General features: G+C 46.6%; 1 protein-coding gene across 3 annotated transcripts; it reads right to left on the bottom strand.

Annotated features, from left to right (window-relative positions):
* Nucleotides 1-1912: 1912 nt before the first annotated feature.
* arpp21 (cAMP regulated phosphoprotein 21) lies at nucleotides 1913-14119 on the bottom strand. 3 transcript variants are annotated; one of them, XM_088318792.1, is made up of 21 exons: nucleotides 13850-13981; nucleotides 11389-11603; nucleotides 8295-8405; nucleotides 8052-8184; nucleotides 7670-7708; nucleotides 7508-7576; nucleotides 7351-7441; nucleotides 7106-7244; nucleotides 6291-6428; nucleotides 6111-6210; nucleotides 5883-5978; nucleotides 5772-5809; nucleotides 5626-5682; nucleotides 4530-4732; nucleotides 3913-4035; nucleotides 3742-3842; nucleotides 3119-3187; nucleotides 2879-3052; nucleotides 2457-2535; nucleotides 2141-2217; nucleotides 1913-2054 (listed from the first exon to the last, which is right to left on the bottom strand). In XM_088318792.1, exons 4-21 carry the CDS (start codon nucleotides 8175-8177, stop codon nucleotides 1953-1955), a joined length of 1821 nt encoding a protein of 606 aa, XP_088174918.1. In that variant the 5' UTR covers nucleotides 8178-8184; nucleotides 8295-8405; nucleotides 11389-11603; nucleotides 13850-13981; the 3' UTR covers nucleotides 1913-1952. The 3 variants fall into 3 exon arrangements, with proteins under 3 accessions (XP_088174918.1, XP_088174916.1, XP_088174917.1); XM_088318790.1 differs by having other exon boundaries at nucleotides 7508-7708; nucleotides 13850-14119; XM_088318791.1 differs by lacking the exon at nucleotides 13850-13981 and having other exon boundaries at nucleotides 7508-7708; nucleotides 8295-8401; nucleotides 11389-11447.
* Nucleotides 14120-17591: the final 3472 nt, after the last annotated feature.

Genomic DNA, 17591 nt, shown 5'->3' with positions numbered 1-17591 from the left:
AATTTTGCTTAAAATCGTGTCATGTCAAAGGATTTTTTGTAAAATACGGAAGAAAACAATGTCAGAGATTTAACCTAATTTTCTGTGCGCGCGTATGTGTGCGCGCGCGTGTGTGTTTTGGGGGTCCTCCACCGAAAGGACGTTGGACTTACTTGAAGGATCAGATGTTACGTGAATAGAATCTACTGTAAAGCAGATAGACGTCTCTCCTCCTGACCTCTGCTGTATTTTTGGGGGGTTGTTTTCAAAAGGACAAAAAAAGAAGCTTCAGTGGACTTGTTCATCTCACTATGGCTGTACATGTGCCTTTTGTTATTATTATTCTGATTAATATTAAAGCTCATCAACCTGCCTGCTGGCTCGCGTGAAAGTCATCCAGGACGAAAATGGAAAGCGAGCGAGCTTTATGAATAATTTAAAGCATGGCGGCGGCTTTATGAAATCCAAATTTCATTTTAAAGCCTGGTCGGGATGATGGATAAGTTTCATTGGCTTCAAATAGGAATCGGCCCAACTCGGAAAATGAAAACCAATTTATCCAGAATTGCTCGAGTGAAGGCAAAAGGCCACGCAAGTCATTTGCGGAGGCACACGTGACAAATGCCAAAAAGTCCGGATATATTTAATAACTAAGTGCTTCTAATCACAGACCCCCCCCCAAAAAAAATAAAAAAAATAATCAAATGCAAACATCTTCTCAAACTAAACAAATCGCAACGTCCGGGACGTCGTCGCACAAGTTTGACTTACATGGAGCGAATTTGCAGCTAAACTCGTCAACGAAAATGAGTTCGCTTGAACACACACACGATGACATTATTCCTCAATTCCTGACCACTTGGTCAACATTTAAGATGAACCAAACAAGAACTTACCAGAGCGCAAATGAGCTTGGATGGTTTGCAGCTGCTCCGTCTTGCGAAGGAGGAAAAATGTGAACCGCTTTTCACTCCCTTTCGTACGCACAACAACTTGGCATGTCGAAAAGGTTGAAAACGATTCAAAAACTTCAAGAAGGCTATGCCCATATTTTAAAAAATAAATAAATAAATAAATCCAAATCACAGCTCCACACGTGCGTGTCTCCGGGTGGTTTGAGTCTAATGCGCGCGCAGCTTTTGATGACGTCACGAAGATTAGTCGTTTGGAAAAAGATTAAAAAAAAAACAAAAAAACATACTCGATATGGTCCATTTTTAACGCCTTACGATAACCGGTAGTTTATATAAAAACATATATGGCCGTTAATAAAAGAAAAACTTAATATGGCATTTTTTACATCAATATGCAACCCGAAGGTTTAACTCTTTTGGCACCAAAATAGCAAAACTGCACCAAGCAACATGCGTGCAACTTTAACAATTCTCAAACTAGAAACTTTTAAAATAGTGATATAAAAAAAAAATTATTGGATAAAAATGTTTTGCCATCAATAAGGCCTAATTATGATTTTTGTTTTGTTTTTGAATTACTTATTTTTAAACACAATTTGTACATGGGAAAATGTAAAAGGCTTGAGGTTACAGTCTTTGGGCAGTAGGTGGCGCTGATTATTTAAAAACAAAATGTTCTTTGAATCGTTAGAAAATCTAATTTGACTCCACTCGGCGCGGCCATGTCGCTAAAGAAACCGACATCGATCCATGAAACGGGACTTTTCTAATGTGCTTTTATTAAATATTTTCACACAGTGCATTTTTTGGCATCAATCTCAATGTATAGAACCATTTCATATCAATATAAAACTCAATTTTGTGTCTAGTACAAATTATGCAGTCAATACAGCAGCTTCGTATTTATCTATCTACACTTTATATGTGTGTGTGTGCGTGTGCGTGTGTGTGTGTATATATTTATGTACTATTAAGCTTTGGTACAGTGCATTATGTGAGAGCGCTTTGTGCGAACATGCGGCAGGATAATGCTATGGGCGTGTGTGTGCAAGATCAATGTTATGTGGTCCAGGTGGCACTACAGTGGTGTTGCGGTGGTGCCACCACGCAGCAGTATCCCGCCTCGCCGAGTTTACTGGGTTGATAGGCGGAGACCCCGCCCTGCAGAAAAATTAGAAAGCGAGAGAAAGAAAATTGTGATTTGCCCCAATTTTAGGATTTCAATGTTTTGGGGTGTTGCCGTTTACCTGAAGAATGCTACAGTGGTGCGGCGACACGGTCGTGTACGACGGCTGCTGCGGGACACCCACGACGGGGCCGTAACCTGGCGCCAACACAGGAAAAAACTCATGACGAAACTTTTTTTGGGGTAGCGTAGCATTTTTTTCTTTCTCCGCCCCGCCCTCCCCCAACAAAAGATGTTCCAGTTGAGACGAGCATGAGCAGCAGGAAAAGAGACCGGTTCACTGTGAGACCGTCAGGACTTGATCTCTGACAGTGTAACGGCCCCCTCGTCTACTACTCTCGACATTGATGGAGGTCTCCTTGGGGTGAGGCGTTTACCTGCGCTGCAACCGGGCGAGGCGGCTTTGATCGGGTGTTGAGCTGAGGTAGGATACCGGCTGTAGTAGAAGGCGGGCACCTGGAACACAACACAACCCAACTGCAGTGGTGAGGCATTTATTCATTTATTTTGGGGCGGGCGGGGGGGCGTTTTGATTTGAACCTAATTGTGTTTTTAACAAAACACATGATTAGATCTAACAAATATTTCTCCTCATCCAAATAAGTTATGAAAAGAGGATATCATGATCAATACAATTTATGCACCAATTGATTTGTCATCAATATTTTATATTTGACCCTGAAAATTCATTTAAATTCCATGCAGAGAAGGAAAATGTTTATTTTTTGCCTTTATCGGAATCAATATGTGGTACCAATATCGGCCATCCCTAATATTAAATGTCTGTGTTCTTTTGCACCTGCGGTGAGGGCTGGCAGTAGCTGTGGGGGTCGGGCGTTTGTTGAGGGGCGGCGGCAGGGGGAGGCGGGGCTGCAAACACGTAGCCTTGGGCGGGAGGATAAAGCAGCGCGGCTTCCCCCGCCGATTGACAGCTGACAGCGACGTGGGCAAACTGCTGCGACAGGTCTTCCGTCTGCGAGTTCGAGTCAAACGTCAACAGGAAGTCAGCGTTGGCGCGCTCACAGGAAGTGCTACGTACGCCGGGGTAAGGTTGCGAAGGGGCCACTGGCAACATCTGCGGGGCCGTGTATGAGGCGGAGGAGTACACCTGGAACACACACACAAGTCACGGCACATTAATAGTTGGTATCAAAAGTGTACACACCCCTTTTCGGATGTCAGGTTTTTGCGATATCAAAAAAATCTTTTCAAAACATTTTCCACCATTCGTGTGACCTTGATTCTGGACGACTTCATTGATATTTTTTTTTTGTCCCTTTTGTGAGGGGAAGTAAAACTAATGAGATGATGTTGCAAAAGTGTACACACCTGCCTATACCTGGTGCTGTGTGTTCAGAATGAACCAAGCACATTAAAACTCGTTATTTTTGAGTCAGCACACACCTGCCACCATTTCAAAAGCCCCTGATCGACCCCAAATTAAAGTTCAGCTGTTCTCGTAGGCTTGACGTTGCTTGAATTGAGTTGGACATGTTAAAGGTCACATTTATGGTCGAAAAAGGTTTCGAATGCGTTCTCTTCTCACGTTTTCTTTTTCGCCAAAGCCTGGCATTTGAACGGGGGTGTGTAGACTTTTTTTTCCCCCTCATCCTTGCATAGCACTCATCTTTGTGCAAGCGTGCGCGTGCGTGCATGTGTTACCTGCTGTGCTGGAGCTCCGTGCATCTGGCTCCTGATTGGCTGCTGAGAACCAGGCGGGTTGTACACCACGGGACTTCCATCAGGGTTCAGGAAAGGCTGTCCTGAAACATCGGGGGCCATTTGGGTTTGAAAATGAGCGCCCCTGCCGCTAATGTGTGTGTGCGCACCAACCGGTGTGCGGGTTGACCAAGATGCTTCCCGGGGGGATGCCGTTCTCCAGGATGCAAGCGGAGTGGGCGGGGGTCTCGGCCATGACGGGGGGCTCGGAGGGCACCCTGTAGAGCGAGACGGAACCTGGTGGAGAGAAAGGAAGGATTTTTTGACAAGATCATCGCCGACACTTTGGTGTGACGTTTGTCTTCATTAGGGGGCGCTGGTGCCTGAGCGGCGAGTGAAACCGAGTACTTAGTTCCAAAATAGATCATGTAGAGTGCACGTTATCAAATCAGTTATTTGAACTATTCTTACATTTGATCAGAGTACACAATGTTCTAATAATTTCGATTTTAGAAATCAAACCTTAGCCTCATTTTTGATGAACAATTTAGTTGCTGTATTTTAAAGTTGATCATGACGGCGGTACAGAATATTTTTAAAGATGGCACTCAAGCGTTTGCTTTAGCATTATGTCACTCATGTCCATTAAAAGCTTGATACACATTTTGGTGTATGAAATATGAAAAGCATCACCGATTTTGGGAGGTAACTTTTGACCAAAACGACAACAAAAGTGTTTCTCTGATTTTTGTGCGTGCAGCTTGAAGACTTTTTGCCAAGGTGGCACGCACCTGCTGGGCCGTGCGGCTCCCATGTGGGATTGGCGGCCTGGGGTGGGTGGGACTTAGATGCCGCAGCGGTCCACCGGTACGAGGACGAATCCGAGTCGGTGCTGCTCCATGGCCGGGGCTCGTTGCCGTAGCGACAGTCGGTCTCAGTGCTGCTCTGCCGGCTGCTGCCCGTCCAGCTGGAACCCGAGCTGTCGCGGCTCCCCCTGCGGGCAACAAGATGGACGCCGTTGGCGGCCATGTTGAGGAGCGCCACATGTCCAGCGGCACCTTGACGTTCACGTTTCATTCGTTCAGTGACAAAGCTTCATTTTCTTGTCTATCCAATCAATGTTTTCCTTTGAATGAACTGGAGCGTTATTAAGAGAAGAAGAAAGGGAAAAAAAAATAATCACATTTCTATTGTCAGTTTTTAAATAAAACTCAATTTTATATAATCATAATAAACGAGAAAGTGAAGAAATCTATTGGTTTTATAAATAGTAATTATTGGTCACACTGTAATAAAAATTGGATTTGTTCCTTTAAGGGGCGTGGCCTCCTCAATTCTGGCTCTTTATGACAGTTCTCATTTTTGTGTTCGAATGAGCAAAAACAAAATCCACTTCATTGAATATTGTTATTTTTAAATGTCTTAACGTCATAATGTTCTTAAAGGTCCATATCACTAAAAATGGACTGCACAGGATTAAGAAAAGATGAAACAAGCAAAGCAAAACATTTTGTTCACTTTGAGTGTATTTCATGTTTTGATTGTTTTTGCTCGCATGTCCAATTTTATATTCAGCACTTTATTCGAGCTGCAGTTGCTTATAAAGTTCTCCAAATATACAATTAAATGGAGGTGTCCGTCTCACAAAAAGGCACGATAACAACGGAAATTGAGGAAAATCTTTTGGGTTTTTTTGACGTGTGAATTGATTAAGTGAGTCAAGTTTGCCTTCAACACGATTGATGCGCACAAGGGAGTTGAAATAAAAGCGCAGTTTTTCAAATAATGGCCCCGTGTCCTTAATTGCCGACCGTGCGCTCACTTCAATTAGTCAGCGCGCAGGCGTGCACGTGCGCTCGCTGCAAATTAAGATGATGAATGTGCTACCTGAAGAGCCTCCTTCTCCTTTGTGTCTCGGCGTACGGGTTGCATTCCTCGGCGGGCCTACGCACACGCACACACGCGTTTATGTTCATGATCCATTGTCACTGGATTAGGGTGAACGAGGACATTCGGTTGGGGGGGGGGCGTACCTGGTCTCAACATGGCCGCTCTCATGTGTGCAGACGGGCTTTTTTTGGGGGGGGGACAGAAAAAAAATGTTGACGAGTTTGTTTTGTTGAGATTGCGTGCGAGCGTCTCACCTCCTGGCTGAAGATTCTCTCACGCACTTTTTGGTACTCCTCCTCTCGCTCCTCCACCGACTTGCTTTGCTTGTCGCGGAAGGTAGAGCGTCGTGGCTGAGGCAAAGTCAACATGAAAAACGGCAAAACTGAAAGGAATTTTTGAGGACGTGCGCTTTGGCTTCAAAAAGGAAACGGCGTGTTCGAATGCGAGGCGAGATTCAAGAAATCAAAGAAAGATGAGCCCACCTGCTCGTCCGCGTCGCTGTCGCGTTTCAAAATAGTTTTCCAGTGAGGCATCTCGGCGGCTTTGTCCTCCTGAACCTGATCCAGGAAACGTTGTTCCGGTCTGGACAAGAACAACAACGACCACCCACCGTGTCGATCGCGGAACGTTTCACGGTTGACGTGACGAGCGTGTGCGTTTACATGCGTGTGCTGCCGGTGCGGTTGATGATGACCGACTTTCCCGTCTGGTCCACGTTGTGCTCCATCCCGAAGAAGGCGGCCACGCGGTGCACCAGCATGCGGTGGTACGAAGACATGTGCGGGAACTTCTTGAACGCGCTGCGGAAAGAAGAACCACAACGTCAGGGAGGACCAGGGGGCGTCGACTTCTCCCCCAAGCTCGGTTCTTCTAGCAGAGACCAGAGAACTTGAGGGTTCTGCGCAGGGTTTTTAGCTGTTGCCAGTTTTACAGCCTTCTGCATAGAAATGTCGCACGTGGTTCTCTTGACCTGCTGCTGACATCAGCCAGCTTGGTGCTCACTGCCGCCAGTTCCTCGCTCACCAACGACGCCGCTGATGTCGCTGCCCTCCGCAAGTTCCCTAATTCTTCCTTCCGTCCTTTGGATCTCTGCATCTTTTCATCCTTTTTCGTTCTGATTGCGACGTCGCTCATGACTGCTGTGTTCTGATGTTTGTCCACCAGTGCAATGTCAGGCTGGTTGCCTAGCAACAGTTTATGGAAGTTTGGAGCATGGCCTGCTTGGTTTCAACCACCACCTTTGGGCTCTCTCTCTCTTTGTCTGTGTGTATACGTATGCAAACACACACACACATGTACACGCGTGTGTGTGTGTTGCATCTCTAAATTCTTGATGTATTGAAGTTTGTCCAAAACATAAACGACCGTCTTCAATCTTGAGCAGACTTTGCAGTGTGGATAATTATTCCGATAGCACAGAAGGACGCTCTCCCCTTCACACGTGCGTGTGCACGTGCGTGTGTACGTGCGTGCGTACCTATCTCCTGTGATGAAGGTGACCATGTCCTGCTCCAGCTTGAGCATCATCATGCGGTCTCTGGGGTTACTGTTCAGCGTGTCCACGATGAAACGATGCAGGTCCACACCCGTTGAGTCACGATATTCCACGCCGCTCTCTGCACACGCACACACTCCAGAGATGAATAATTGATCAAATAGATATTTGAGGCATCAATAAAGTTGGAGCACAGAACCACCGCCTGATTTCCTTCCAGCTCGCACCTTTGGAAAGTGCGCCGCCCTTCGCCGCTTCCTCGTCCCGACAGGAAGCGCGAGCGTCCCGGCTGCCGTCGACGCCGGCGTCCGGCGGCGCCTGCCAGGTGAGCGGGAAGTGCCGATGAGGAAGAGGACAAAGTGACGATGATGACGATGACGTTACCTGAAGATGTTCTTCCTCGCCGGACGCATCGTCGCACACGGCCATGCCGCGCACGAGTTTGCCTTTGCCCTGCGTCGACAGAAGCGGCACAAATGAGCGAAGGCGCGGCGTGTTCGTGTCGACGTGTTGTGACGAATGCCGGGCGCCGTCGTTTTCGCTTACCTTGACTTTTTTCCGCACTGCCGTCTGATGACAAAGACTCTGCGAGGGACGACATTCGTCATTGCGCGTTTACATGATTCGTGCGCCGCCCCTTTCGCACGGCATTTTGTCGCTTTCGTTTCCCTGCCGGCTGTTCCGTATCAAAAGAAAACCACCAAATTGTGGAGCTAATCGACCGAGCGCGTGTTCCTTCAAGGTAAGCGTCGGAGCCGTAACAAAGGCGAGCTAGCAACAGCGACAACCGCTTCTAACCGCAACCGGAGCAGCGAGTCAGGTGTTCAATGCGCTCGTCCCGGCAACTTCTTTCGTCGGTCTGAATGTGGAAAATCGCGTCGGGAGACAATTTTGCTGTCTCTCCGCAAGAAAGCGTTGGCAAGCGTACCTGCTTGCGGTCTTTGTCGTCCTCATGGGTGGGCACGGCGCCACAGGGGAGGGATGGCGGGGGGCTACCGATGACATCACACGGCGCCACGTGGTGGGCGCGGTCAGCCTCGACTGTTGCGTCCATCGAACGTCTGCAAAGCACGGCCAGAATTTACGAGGCTGTTCATGTGACCTTGTGTGTGCGTGCGTGCGTGCGTGCGTGCGTGTGCGTGTGCGTGTGCGTGTGCGTGTGACCGCCCACCTATGCTCAGTTAAGACGCTTGCAGGTGAATGATGAGGTCATATATCCCATGATCCCATGGGGCAGCCAACAGAAACACAATTATCCCTCCTCTTGCTCTTTCTATGCTTGCTTTCGGAGGAAGGGGGGGGAGGGTAAAAGAAGAGGTGGGAAAAAATGTTATTGGTTGCACACACACACACGCACGCACGCGCACACGCACAGTCATATTTAACACTGCTGCGGCATAAAGGCATAGCTTCTGGCAATGACAAGTCGGCAATCTTAAGAGCGAGTGTGCGTGCGCGTGTGCGTGCGCGTGCGCGTTCCTCCCTCCTGGCCTGACAGCTAATTGCACCTCAAAGCCTATTATAGTAAGTGTACGTGTGTGCGCGCGTGTGAATCTCTGGGCCCTTCCTTCCCTGACACGCGCATTCGTGTAGTTTCATAAATTGTGTTCGCGTGTTCAAACGCGTCCTGAAGCTTTTCTTAGAAGCAACAGCTGCGCGCAGCTTCATTCGATACGCGCGAGATATTCCCGGATACCGGAGCGGCGGGAACAGGCGCGCGGGCACGCACACGCGGGCACGCGTAAAAAGAAATGGCTTCCGCCCTTCGCATGCAGTTGGAACGCGATGCCCGCGGGGACGTTTTATCCCGCTAACACCTGAGACGGTGAAATAATGAGCTCCGAGGATGGCGGCTCCCAAAACAGGCTGGCGGGAAATGAATAAGAAGACAGAGAAGAACGAACGTGCCGCTCAGTGGCAGCGCACTCTAAAGAACAACACGCACACGCACGCACTCGCGCGCACACACACAGTAGATAATTTTGTGCAGTGGACACACCATTAGGTACACTTTGGACCAACCAATCACAGGGCACAAAGAAACAAACAATGAACTGGTCACCAGTCAAGGTTATTATAGTTCACGAAATCGAATCAAATAACTAAAAGTAACGTTGACGAGAAGATAATGGAAAAAGTTTTTAAAAATGACAAAACTCAAACTCATAATGCCTAAACTAAAATGAGGCAGTTTTGATTAAAAAAAAAAAAAAACTAACTAACCAGCTCTGACGATCAAAAAAACTCATTTAAAGTCAAAACCAAATAAAAAAAGAACTCATTAAAAATCCCGAACGATTCCAACTTTTATATGGACAAACAAATGAGTTTGTGATAAATGACAACACAAAATGGATTTTGTTCGCCAGCCAATGTGAGGGCACAACCATTTACACGCACATTTTTAAGTCGTGTTTTTTTAGCTGACATGAGCCAAGCGTGCTGCCATTTATTTTTTTATAAATTTACTACGCCCCCAGGGTTCTCTATAAAATGGCCCCTGATCACAAAATGGCTCCCCAACCTTGTTTTGAAGGCGCAACTCTGTGGAAATACGTTCGTAACGCCAAAGAAAGAAAATCGGAGGAATCTGGGCAACAAACGAAAAAGAGGGGTCGAAGGAGGAAGAGGAGGAGGCGTGACACCATCATTAGCACGTGACGGATGGCAGGCGGGAGGCGAGGAGCAAGCGGCAACATCATCGTCATCGTCATCATCCATCTGCCGCATCACGGGCGTCCAAAATCTACTTTGAGGCGCGCTGGCATTTCGATTTGGGCAGAACATCCAATTAATTTCACGTTGCAACCTGTGGACAACTTTTCGGGATTTCCTTTCCAACAACTCCATTATCGTGAGTTATTGTGTTGATTTGTCTTGCGCAACGTGATGGTCATCAATAATAACGTGCCGCAACATTTCACATGCACAGGACAGAGTGGTTGACTTGATTTTATTTCAAGTCAGCACGTTCATTTCCATTTAGCAGGATGCCGTTTGTTATGATCGGACATCGTGAGCATGAATATTGACGCTGTGTTTTTTGTTCGTATTATTACTTTTTTTTCAAAAGTGGGGCTTGACCGTAAAGAAAATAAAGTATCAATATATTTCAGAATAGCAAATAAAATGTTGGAGATTTCCGCCGGGGCCTCGGCGTTGCGCCATCCTTGAGCTCGTTCTTGTTGAAAGATTTTCCTCAATTTTTTTGCGAGATCAAAGCGGACAAAATCGAGCAATTGCTTTAAATGGACAACAATTTGGCCGTAGTGGAAACGTGCCAGTCTCGAGTTGGCGTCACTCTCCAAGCACCAACACTGGCCAGATTTTTTTTTTTTTTAACGACACCTCCACGACAAAGCGACATCTTTGCATGGTTTTCCTCCTGCGCGAGAAGTTGACGTTAAACAGAAAGTAAGAGGAATGTAGGTTGCATTGTTCTGCCGACTCCACCTGTGCAGCCACAATAGCTTTTGTGGCTGCGACAGCTGCGTCACAGCCCCCCCCCCCCCCCCCCCCCAAAAAAAAAAGTGAGGTGGTGGGGAAAGAACCTGCCCGCATCGTCATCATCACTTTTGTTTTTTTTCTTAAGACCTTTTTATTGCATTGAGGCCCACTAAGTCACCTGAGCAAGACCAAGTGGAGTGAAAGTTCCAAAACAGGTGTCATGAAGATGAAGATGAAGAAAAAGAAGGTGAAGATGATGAAGAAGAAGAAAAAGAAGGTGAAGATGATGAAGAAGAAAAAGAAGGTGAAGATGATGAAGAAGAAGAAAAAGAAGGTGAAGATGATGAAGAAGAAGAAAAAGAAGGTGAAGATGATGAAGCTTCACACTCGCTGCTGTGTCGCATTACTGTAGTGCCGGGACACGCTTGACGACGGCGGGGCTATTTTTACCCGGAGGCGTGGGGGGGGGGGGGGGGGGGGGGGTTTCTACCGGGGGCTGCTGGACTTTCTGCTGCCTCGCTTCAGTCGGCTTTCATACAAACTCAAAACGAATTAAATCGACTACATTCATCAAACGATTGGAAATCTGTGTGTTTTTTTTAGCGCAGACGACAAAAAAAAAAAACGATCAGTTGACTCGCACGTGCCAACCGGCGAAATGAGACTTCAATTGTTTCATCGACAACCGCCCGCCCAAAAAAAAAAACCGCAATCAAATTCGAACAATTATCTTTGAGTGACGCCTTAGATCGACAGCGAATGTCAGCTTCTCTTTTTTTTTTCGCGTTTGTGTCGTCTCGAGCGGCGGAAGATCTTACCGGGAGGCGACGACGAGCTGAAGCCGGTGTGGCTCTCCTCTCATCGGGTTGAAATCGTCGAGTGAGGAGCCGGGCTGCTCCTCCTCCGCTTTAGCTCCACTCTCGTCGAGGGGGGGGGGGGGGGGGGGCGTCTTTGAGGGCGGGAGGGGGTGAGGCTCGCAGCACTGCCAAAACGCCTCACCTGGCCCCCTTTTAGCGTCAATGCCCGTCAAATCCTGAGACACAAGATCACACGTGAAACAAATCTGAGAGAGCAAAGAAAGCAAGACCTAAATGGACTCAACAGTTGCAATCAAGCATGGCAGACAGTTCATGTTGCTTACTGGATGACCACCGGTTGTCACTGACAGAGTCGCCATTCAACATGAGTGTCAATTGAATTGTCACAATAAGAAGAGCAACGTAGTTGGACAACTTCGCATCATTTTGCACAAATCATGCTGTGCTTGTCTGTCACTCACATAAAGCGGAATATATTTGACGATCATTGCCACAATAAGATCCATTGTGTAAAAATATGAGAACGACCATCGTATAAAAAGAGCATTCTCAAGGATGATCATCTTTCACAATTCATATCGTACGACATCGGTGTGGATGCCTGACGCGTGAAGAGGAGTGTAGGAACGCAAGTTTTGGAATGATCTTCTCTCAGCATGAACACAAGAAGAGAAACTATGGAACAAATGTGAGCCATCCTCTTTTCAGCATGGATGATTGGCGCTCACCTTCCTGACAGTCACAAGAGAATTCTACGGATAGCAATGAAGCATTTACAAGGATGCTCCTCTCTCAGCATTCACACGACATGAAATCAAAAATGTGTCAAAATAGCAGAAAAAATGATGCATTATAACATGAACGCGAATGCGCATCTCTCAGATGAACAAACACTGAGCATGAGCACACACACAACACAGCTGTTGTGCTCAGTATGGCAGGCATGCGTCCACACAGGAGACTCTGAGACTGGTCGCCGGGATGGTCGAGTTACAGAAACAGGCGCCATTATTTTAGCGAATGAACAGCTGAAGCGCCATTTGAGTATTTGTGAGCATGTGTCACTTTGGCTAACGTCACTTCCCGCTTTCGGAGCCTCGCTTACCGCTTATGCGATCGACGAAGCGGGGCGCCATTTCCAGTCATTTGTGGTGCTAGGCAAGCTAAAGACCACTTCTCAGGCATCATTATGACAAGTTTATGGGCCACTGCTTATATTAAGCTAATTAGGTTGTTATAGAAGTGCTGGTTGACATGGGGATGTTACATTTTTTTGGACTGTTTATGCTAAGCTAATGAGCTAACGACGCCGATGCTACATTTGTTAGTTTTTGGTCAATGCTAGGCTAATTAATACAAGCTACATCAACTACTTTTTGGACAAGGTTAGGGCAGTTTTATACCACATTTGGTTGCGACACCGTTGCCATATTTTGGACTTTTTGGACGAGGCAATGCAAGTAAGAAAAACTAAGCTCATTTTGCAACTCTTGATAACTTGAAAGCTACATGAACGGGGAACATGCATCAGTGCAGTGTGATAAACAGAACATAAGTCATCACGCACCTTTTATAGTGTGTGTGTGTGTGTGTGAAAGAGGTAGAATGACACCTCAACAAGTGAGGCTCATGAATATTAATGGAAGATGGGGGCTCATGAATATTCACAAGGGTCCGCTTATGAATATTTAAAGTATGATGGAGAGAACGAGTGAGTGAGCAGACAGCAGGCAGACAAATGCGTCTCATCGTTCAAGTGCGTTCGCATGGGTGTGACATTGTTGCTATGACGTCATTGATTTAACAAAACAGCTAACTGCTGTGGAACCAAAATGACGCCAAAGTCAATGCACGTTGGAAGACGCACTTTAGACTGAGGCCACAAAAGCAAATTGGAACATTTTAGCGTGCTTGCTGTCGACTGAAAATGACATCACAGCGGTGAAGGGCACAACTTGCAAACGTCACGCCAAAAACCCCAAAAACAGGCGAGTCGCAATGGGACAGCCTTGTCATCAAATCAAATTCAATCCAATTTGATTTATACCACACATTTCGTACATAAAATGCATCTCAAACTTTTGTGATGTCATTTTCAGTCGACTGCAAGTGGCAAAATGGCCGCCTCAAAACTGTTCGGTTTCGTGACTTAATTCATATTTTACAAACACAAAACTCATCAGAAAGGAAAACGTTTTTGGATTGATTTCACGCAATAAGTTTTGATTTCTTATTGTGTTGACAAGTGACGTCATGGAGTGAGCATTTCATTTGCAGTTCTTGTCATTTCAAATAAATCAAATAAATCGTGTGTCCTGACCGTCAACACAACGAGCGCGCGTGCGTGCGTGCGTGCGTGGATAATTTTAGCCGCTGTGCGTCAGTGCGGTCAAAACGTTCCAAAAGCAACAAGCGCCAACATGGGTGGGCGTCCTCGACTTTTTTTTTTTTTTTTTTTTACCTTCTCTGATCAATGAGCGCCTGACTCACTGAGAGTGGAAGCAGAAATGAGGACTCGGTAGGCCACCCACGATAGAAGAAGGCTTCACGAAAAGAGAGGGAGGCGGGGGAGATGCGGTTTGGTGGGGGGCAAAGCGCGCTATGATGCACCGGAAGTGCACCGGAAGTGCACCTGTTCAGCAGACGAGCAATCCGCGTGGGTTCGCCTTCCCTCGATGGACGATCGCAGGACGCTGAGCTTGAGCAGGGACACACGCGCGTGCCTCAGAGCGCATTTACAGCCGAAAATGTTCATGCAATGAGAAAGTACAGATAAATTCCTAAAAACAAATGTAAAACGGAGTATAGCAAAGTTAAATACAATTAAATGAATTGAGATCAAATCCCCCCCCCCAAAAAAAAACACGCATCCTCTTCAGCTAAGCCACAAGAAAGTGAATTCCTAGAAGGACAATAAATGTTGACAATCGATGACTTCATCTTTAAAGTTCAATACTTCCTGCTCCTCCCTGACCTCGTGACCGCTTTGACTTCACTTGCTAAGTCTCCTTTCCTATTTCCCCTCCGCCAGGGGCATCACATGATGGCTATTTATATTTGTTGCTAATGAGGCGAGATCTCAGCGGATGCCATGGCAACCGTCTCCGTGGAGACCGTGCTCTTGGATACCACATTTCCCGTCCCGCTTTAAACGGCGGACTAATTAACGCGCAGTTGTCGGCTTGCCCCGGACAACATTTGCAACAAATCAAACGCACCTGATTGGCCCACAATTTGGAAGTGCACCAAACATTTGGGCGAAACTCATTCAAAAGTGAGGAAATTTACCGTGATTTTTTTTTGGGGGGTGCGCTCGTATCGGTGGAGCTCCAAATTGCGCAATTGCACGCACGGGAGGATGCAGCTCCTCCCTCCTGATGATGAAGGGCGCATCTCCGCGAGCACCTTGGTGGCCATGCGGGCGAAGTCAGCTGCTGGGAAGGCGACGCACATCGTTGCCGCCACGTGCTCGCCTGGGACACACCCACACACTAAACTCTTTGCATACACTCACTGCCGTCCGCGTGCGCGCGCACACACAGACTTCCAAACACTCACAAATACAATACACGCTTACACAATCATTCTTTTATGCAGACTTGCACACGCACAAACACCCATAAAGACTCTCACACACTCACGCCTCCTCATTCATTCATTCCCTTTCTGTCCCACACACACACACTCGCCAAAGATAGCTTTTATAATGAGGGGACATAACCTTCTGAGAGCCTTTGGCAATGTGAGACGCTCCGTATACAGAGTCGAGACCTCCACCACATCTCGTCACGCGTGAGTCATCAGAGTGTGAGAGGTCGGAGGAAAACAAGCTGCCAAAATCGGACATGCCAGAACAATGCGTCACCTGTCAGGACCATGACGTGTGTGTGTGTGTGTGTGTGTGTGTGTACAGATATGAATGTGTGCGTCTTCGCTAGTGTGTGTGTGTGCACACATACCTGTGCTCACAGCTGCTGTCACCCGCATGGGAACATTTCTGCCACAGTCTCAAAGGGAATATAAAGATGGCACCGGCGTGTGCGTGTATTGCACACAAAAACGGATTGGTCGTCTCACTTAGTGGCAGGAAGTCCCTCAGAACAAGCTCACGATAGTTTGGAGTTTTAATTGCAAAAACTACTTTTTACACCCATCGGAAATTTTAACCTGGGAGAGCCCAGAAAGGTGGCGGTGCACTCAACTTGATTATTCTAAGAGGGAGGGGGGGCACAATTGAGCGCCACTTAACAGAGCAGCACCCAAAATATAAATAAAAGGGAACCACAGAAAGACGGTCGTGGAGATGCACTCATCGGGCTTTTTTGAAGGTGGGGTGGAGTCGGTGCGCCTCCACAATTGGAGCCACTTGACACTGCAAACACAAAAAGCAAGTGTAGAAAAGGTTTATTTTGCCACATTGTTGTGTAAGCGCTCGTTTCATCTTCCCACTCTCCTTCCTCTCGCACCCCCCCCCCCTCTCCCACATAGGTTAGATCCAATGAAAGGTGCCAAGCATCTCGGCGTGAAAGAATACTGCCATATCCCCCCCCCCCATAATCTCTTTCCTCACTTGACACCCACACGCACTTGGAGCGGGGAAAGGGGGGGGCAGTAAGAAAATGAAAAAGGGTGAGGTGGTAAAGTGGTGGGAGGGGGTGCGCGGTTATGAGAGCCAGGAGGTAGTTGTTATAGTAACAGCGTTTCTGTACCTGTCAATCACAGCTATTTCAGGCATGCGGTGCAGAGCTGCTTCGACAAGGAGAAAATTATCACATGCTCAAATTAACACTTAGCGGTGCGCACCACTTTTTCGCACTTTGCTGTGTGAAAGATTGGGCGATATTGTGATTCCGGCAGAGAAAATAAATTGCACATGCGATGTTGAGATGACGCATCACTTGAATGCCAAATTATAAAAATATAAAGTGATGAGATGCGAGCTTCGTAGTGAGCTTGAGACAAGTGTGGTGACGCCGCAGAACGCTCCCTACAAACTTACTGTCTCAAAAACGAGTCAATAAAAATCGGTCACAAAGCAAAATGAGTGAGACCGAATTCACAAAACAAGATCAAAGGCAAAAAAAAGAACTTTCACATATACAATATCAAATAAGACATCAATACCAAGTTAAAAAAACAAGTCAAAAACACGTAAAAAAAAAAAAAAAAGCACCAATCCTGAAATTGTAATTTGACTCACCTTTTATTGTTGTGTAACTTTCACTACGAGAGTACTCGAGAGTTTTCTTCTTGTGATTTGACGGCAGAAATATTAAACATTAGAAAAGTTTTTTTTTTTTTGCTAGCGTAAGCTTCCCATTCAGTCAATAAGATGAATTCAAACACTTAAAACGGCCAATACAGTCACTTTGCACTTTGAGGGAAGCAAAATGAAAAAGGAAACAAAGTGAAGAAAGGTTTGGGCGCCGCCACGCCACATTGGGGCGCCATTAGCCACATGCTAATTAATAGCAGTCAGCGCCGCCGGCGTTTGCCGACGTCATCCGCTTTTCCCAGCAATTAAAATGTGACACCCGCTCCGATGGAGAACGTCTTGTTAAAACAGACGCCAGACACCTTTCAGTGCTGCCGCCATGCTGTACCCTATTTCAGAAATAAATCAACCTAAAGCAACTTTCTTTTCAAGGGGGTGCCAACTGAGTTGAGCTGCTGAGGGTGGTGCGTGTCAAGATTTTTATTTTAAATCTAAATAAAAAGCTTACAGTCCTCCCTTGAAATATGAGTGAGCAATTTTTCTTCTGGGAAAATTTCATGCTTTGACTTGCGAGCAAAAATTTGAGGTACGAGTCCACTAAATTAACGCAAATACCAAGGAAAACGCCATAGACGGGCTAATGCGTCGCATTTTGGTGGCCGTGTTGTAAATCTTTAAACCGATATTTCTCCACAAACTGGGCAGTATTAATACTTACAGCAAGTGGCATATTGCCCTCATCCTCCTCGATGAAAATCATTGATTGTGATAACATTTATATTGACTGACTTACAGTCCCTTTAGTCATTTAATATTTCAAAACAAAATCTCTACAAAATTCAAATGACTCAAAAATGTGATTTTTGGGGACTTTTTCCTTCTCTAATGGTGGAGGCAAGGGGAGAGGGCCACTTTAGGGGTGCGTGGCGTTTTTTAGGGTATGTCAAGGAGGTGTTTGGGTGAATCTGGGAGAGAGGACGTGCGCCGG

The sequence above is a fragment of the Idiotropiscis lumnitzeri genome, chromosome 16 (genome assembly GCF_059441095.1).
Source record: "Idiotropiscis lumnitzeri isolate Australia: NSW breed Sydney's pygmy pipehorse chromosome 16, RoL_Ilum_1.0, whole genome shotgun sequence".
Taxonomy (NCBI): domain Eukaryota; kingdom Metazoa; phylum Chordata; class Actinopteri; order Syngnathiformes; family Syngnathidae; genus Idiotropiscis; species Idiotropiscis lumnitzeri.
The sequence above is the reverse complement of the archived record's forward strand: the minus strand, read 5'-3'. Positions and strand labels throughout refer to the sequence as shown.

Excerpts from the sequence above, each read along its gene's own strand:
- arpp21 (XM_088318790.1), bottom strand. The coding sequence starts at position 8,177 with ATGGACGCAACAGTCGAGGCTGACCGCGCCCACCACGTGGCGCCGTGT. Across the intron at positions 6,211-6,290 it reads CGCACCGGCAGCACACGCAT|ACCGGAACAACGTTTCCTGG; the intron begins GTAAACGCACAC and ends GTTCTTGTCCAG. Across the intron at positions 2,536-2,878 it reads ACTGCCAGCCCTCACCGCAG|GTGCCCGCCTTCTACTACAG; the intron begins GTGCAAAAGAAC and ends GTTGTGTTCCAG.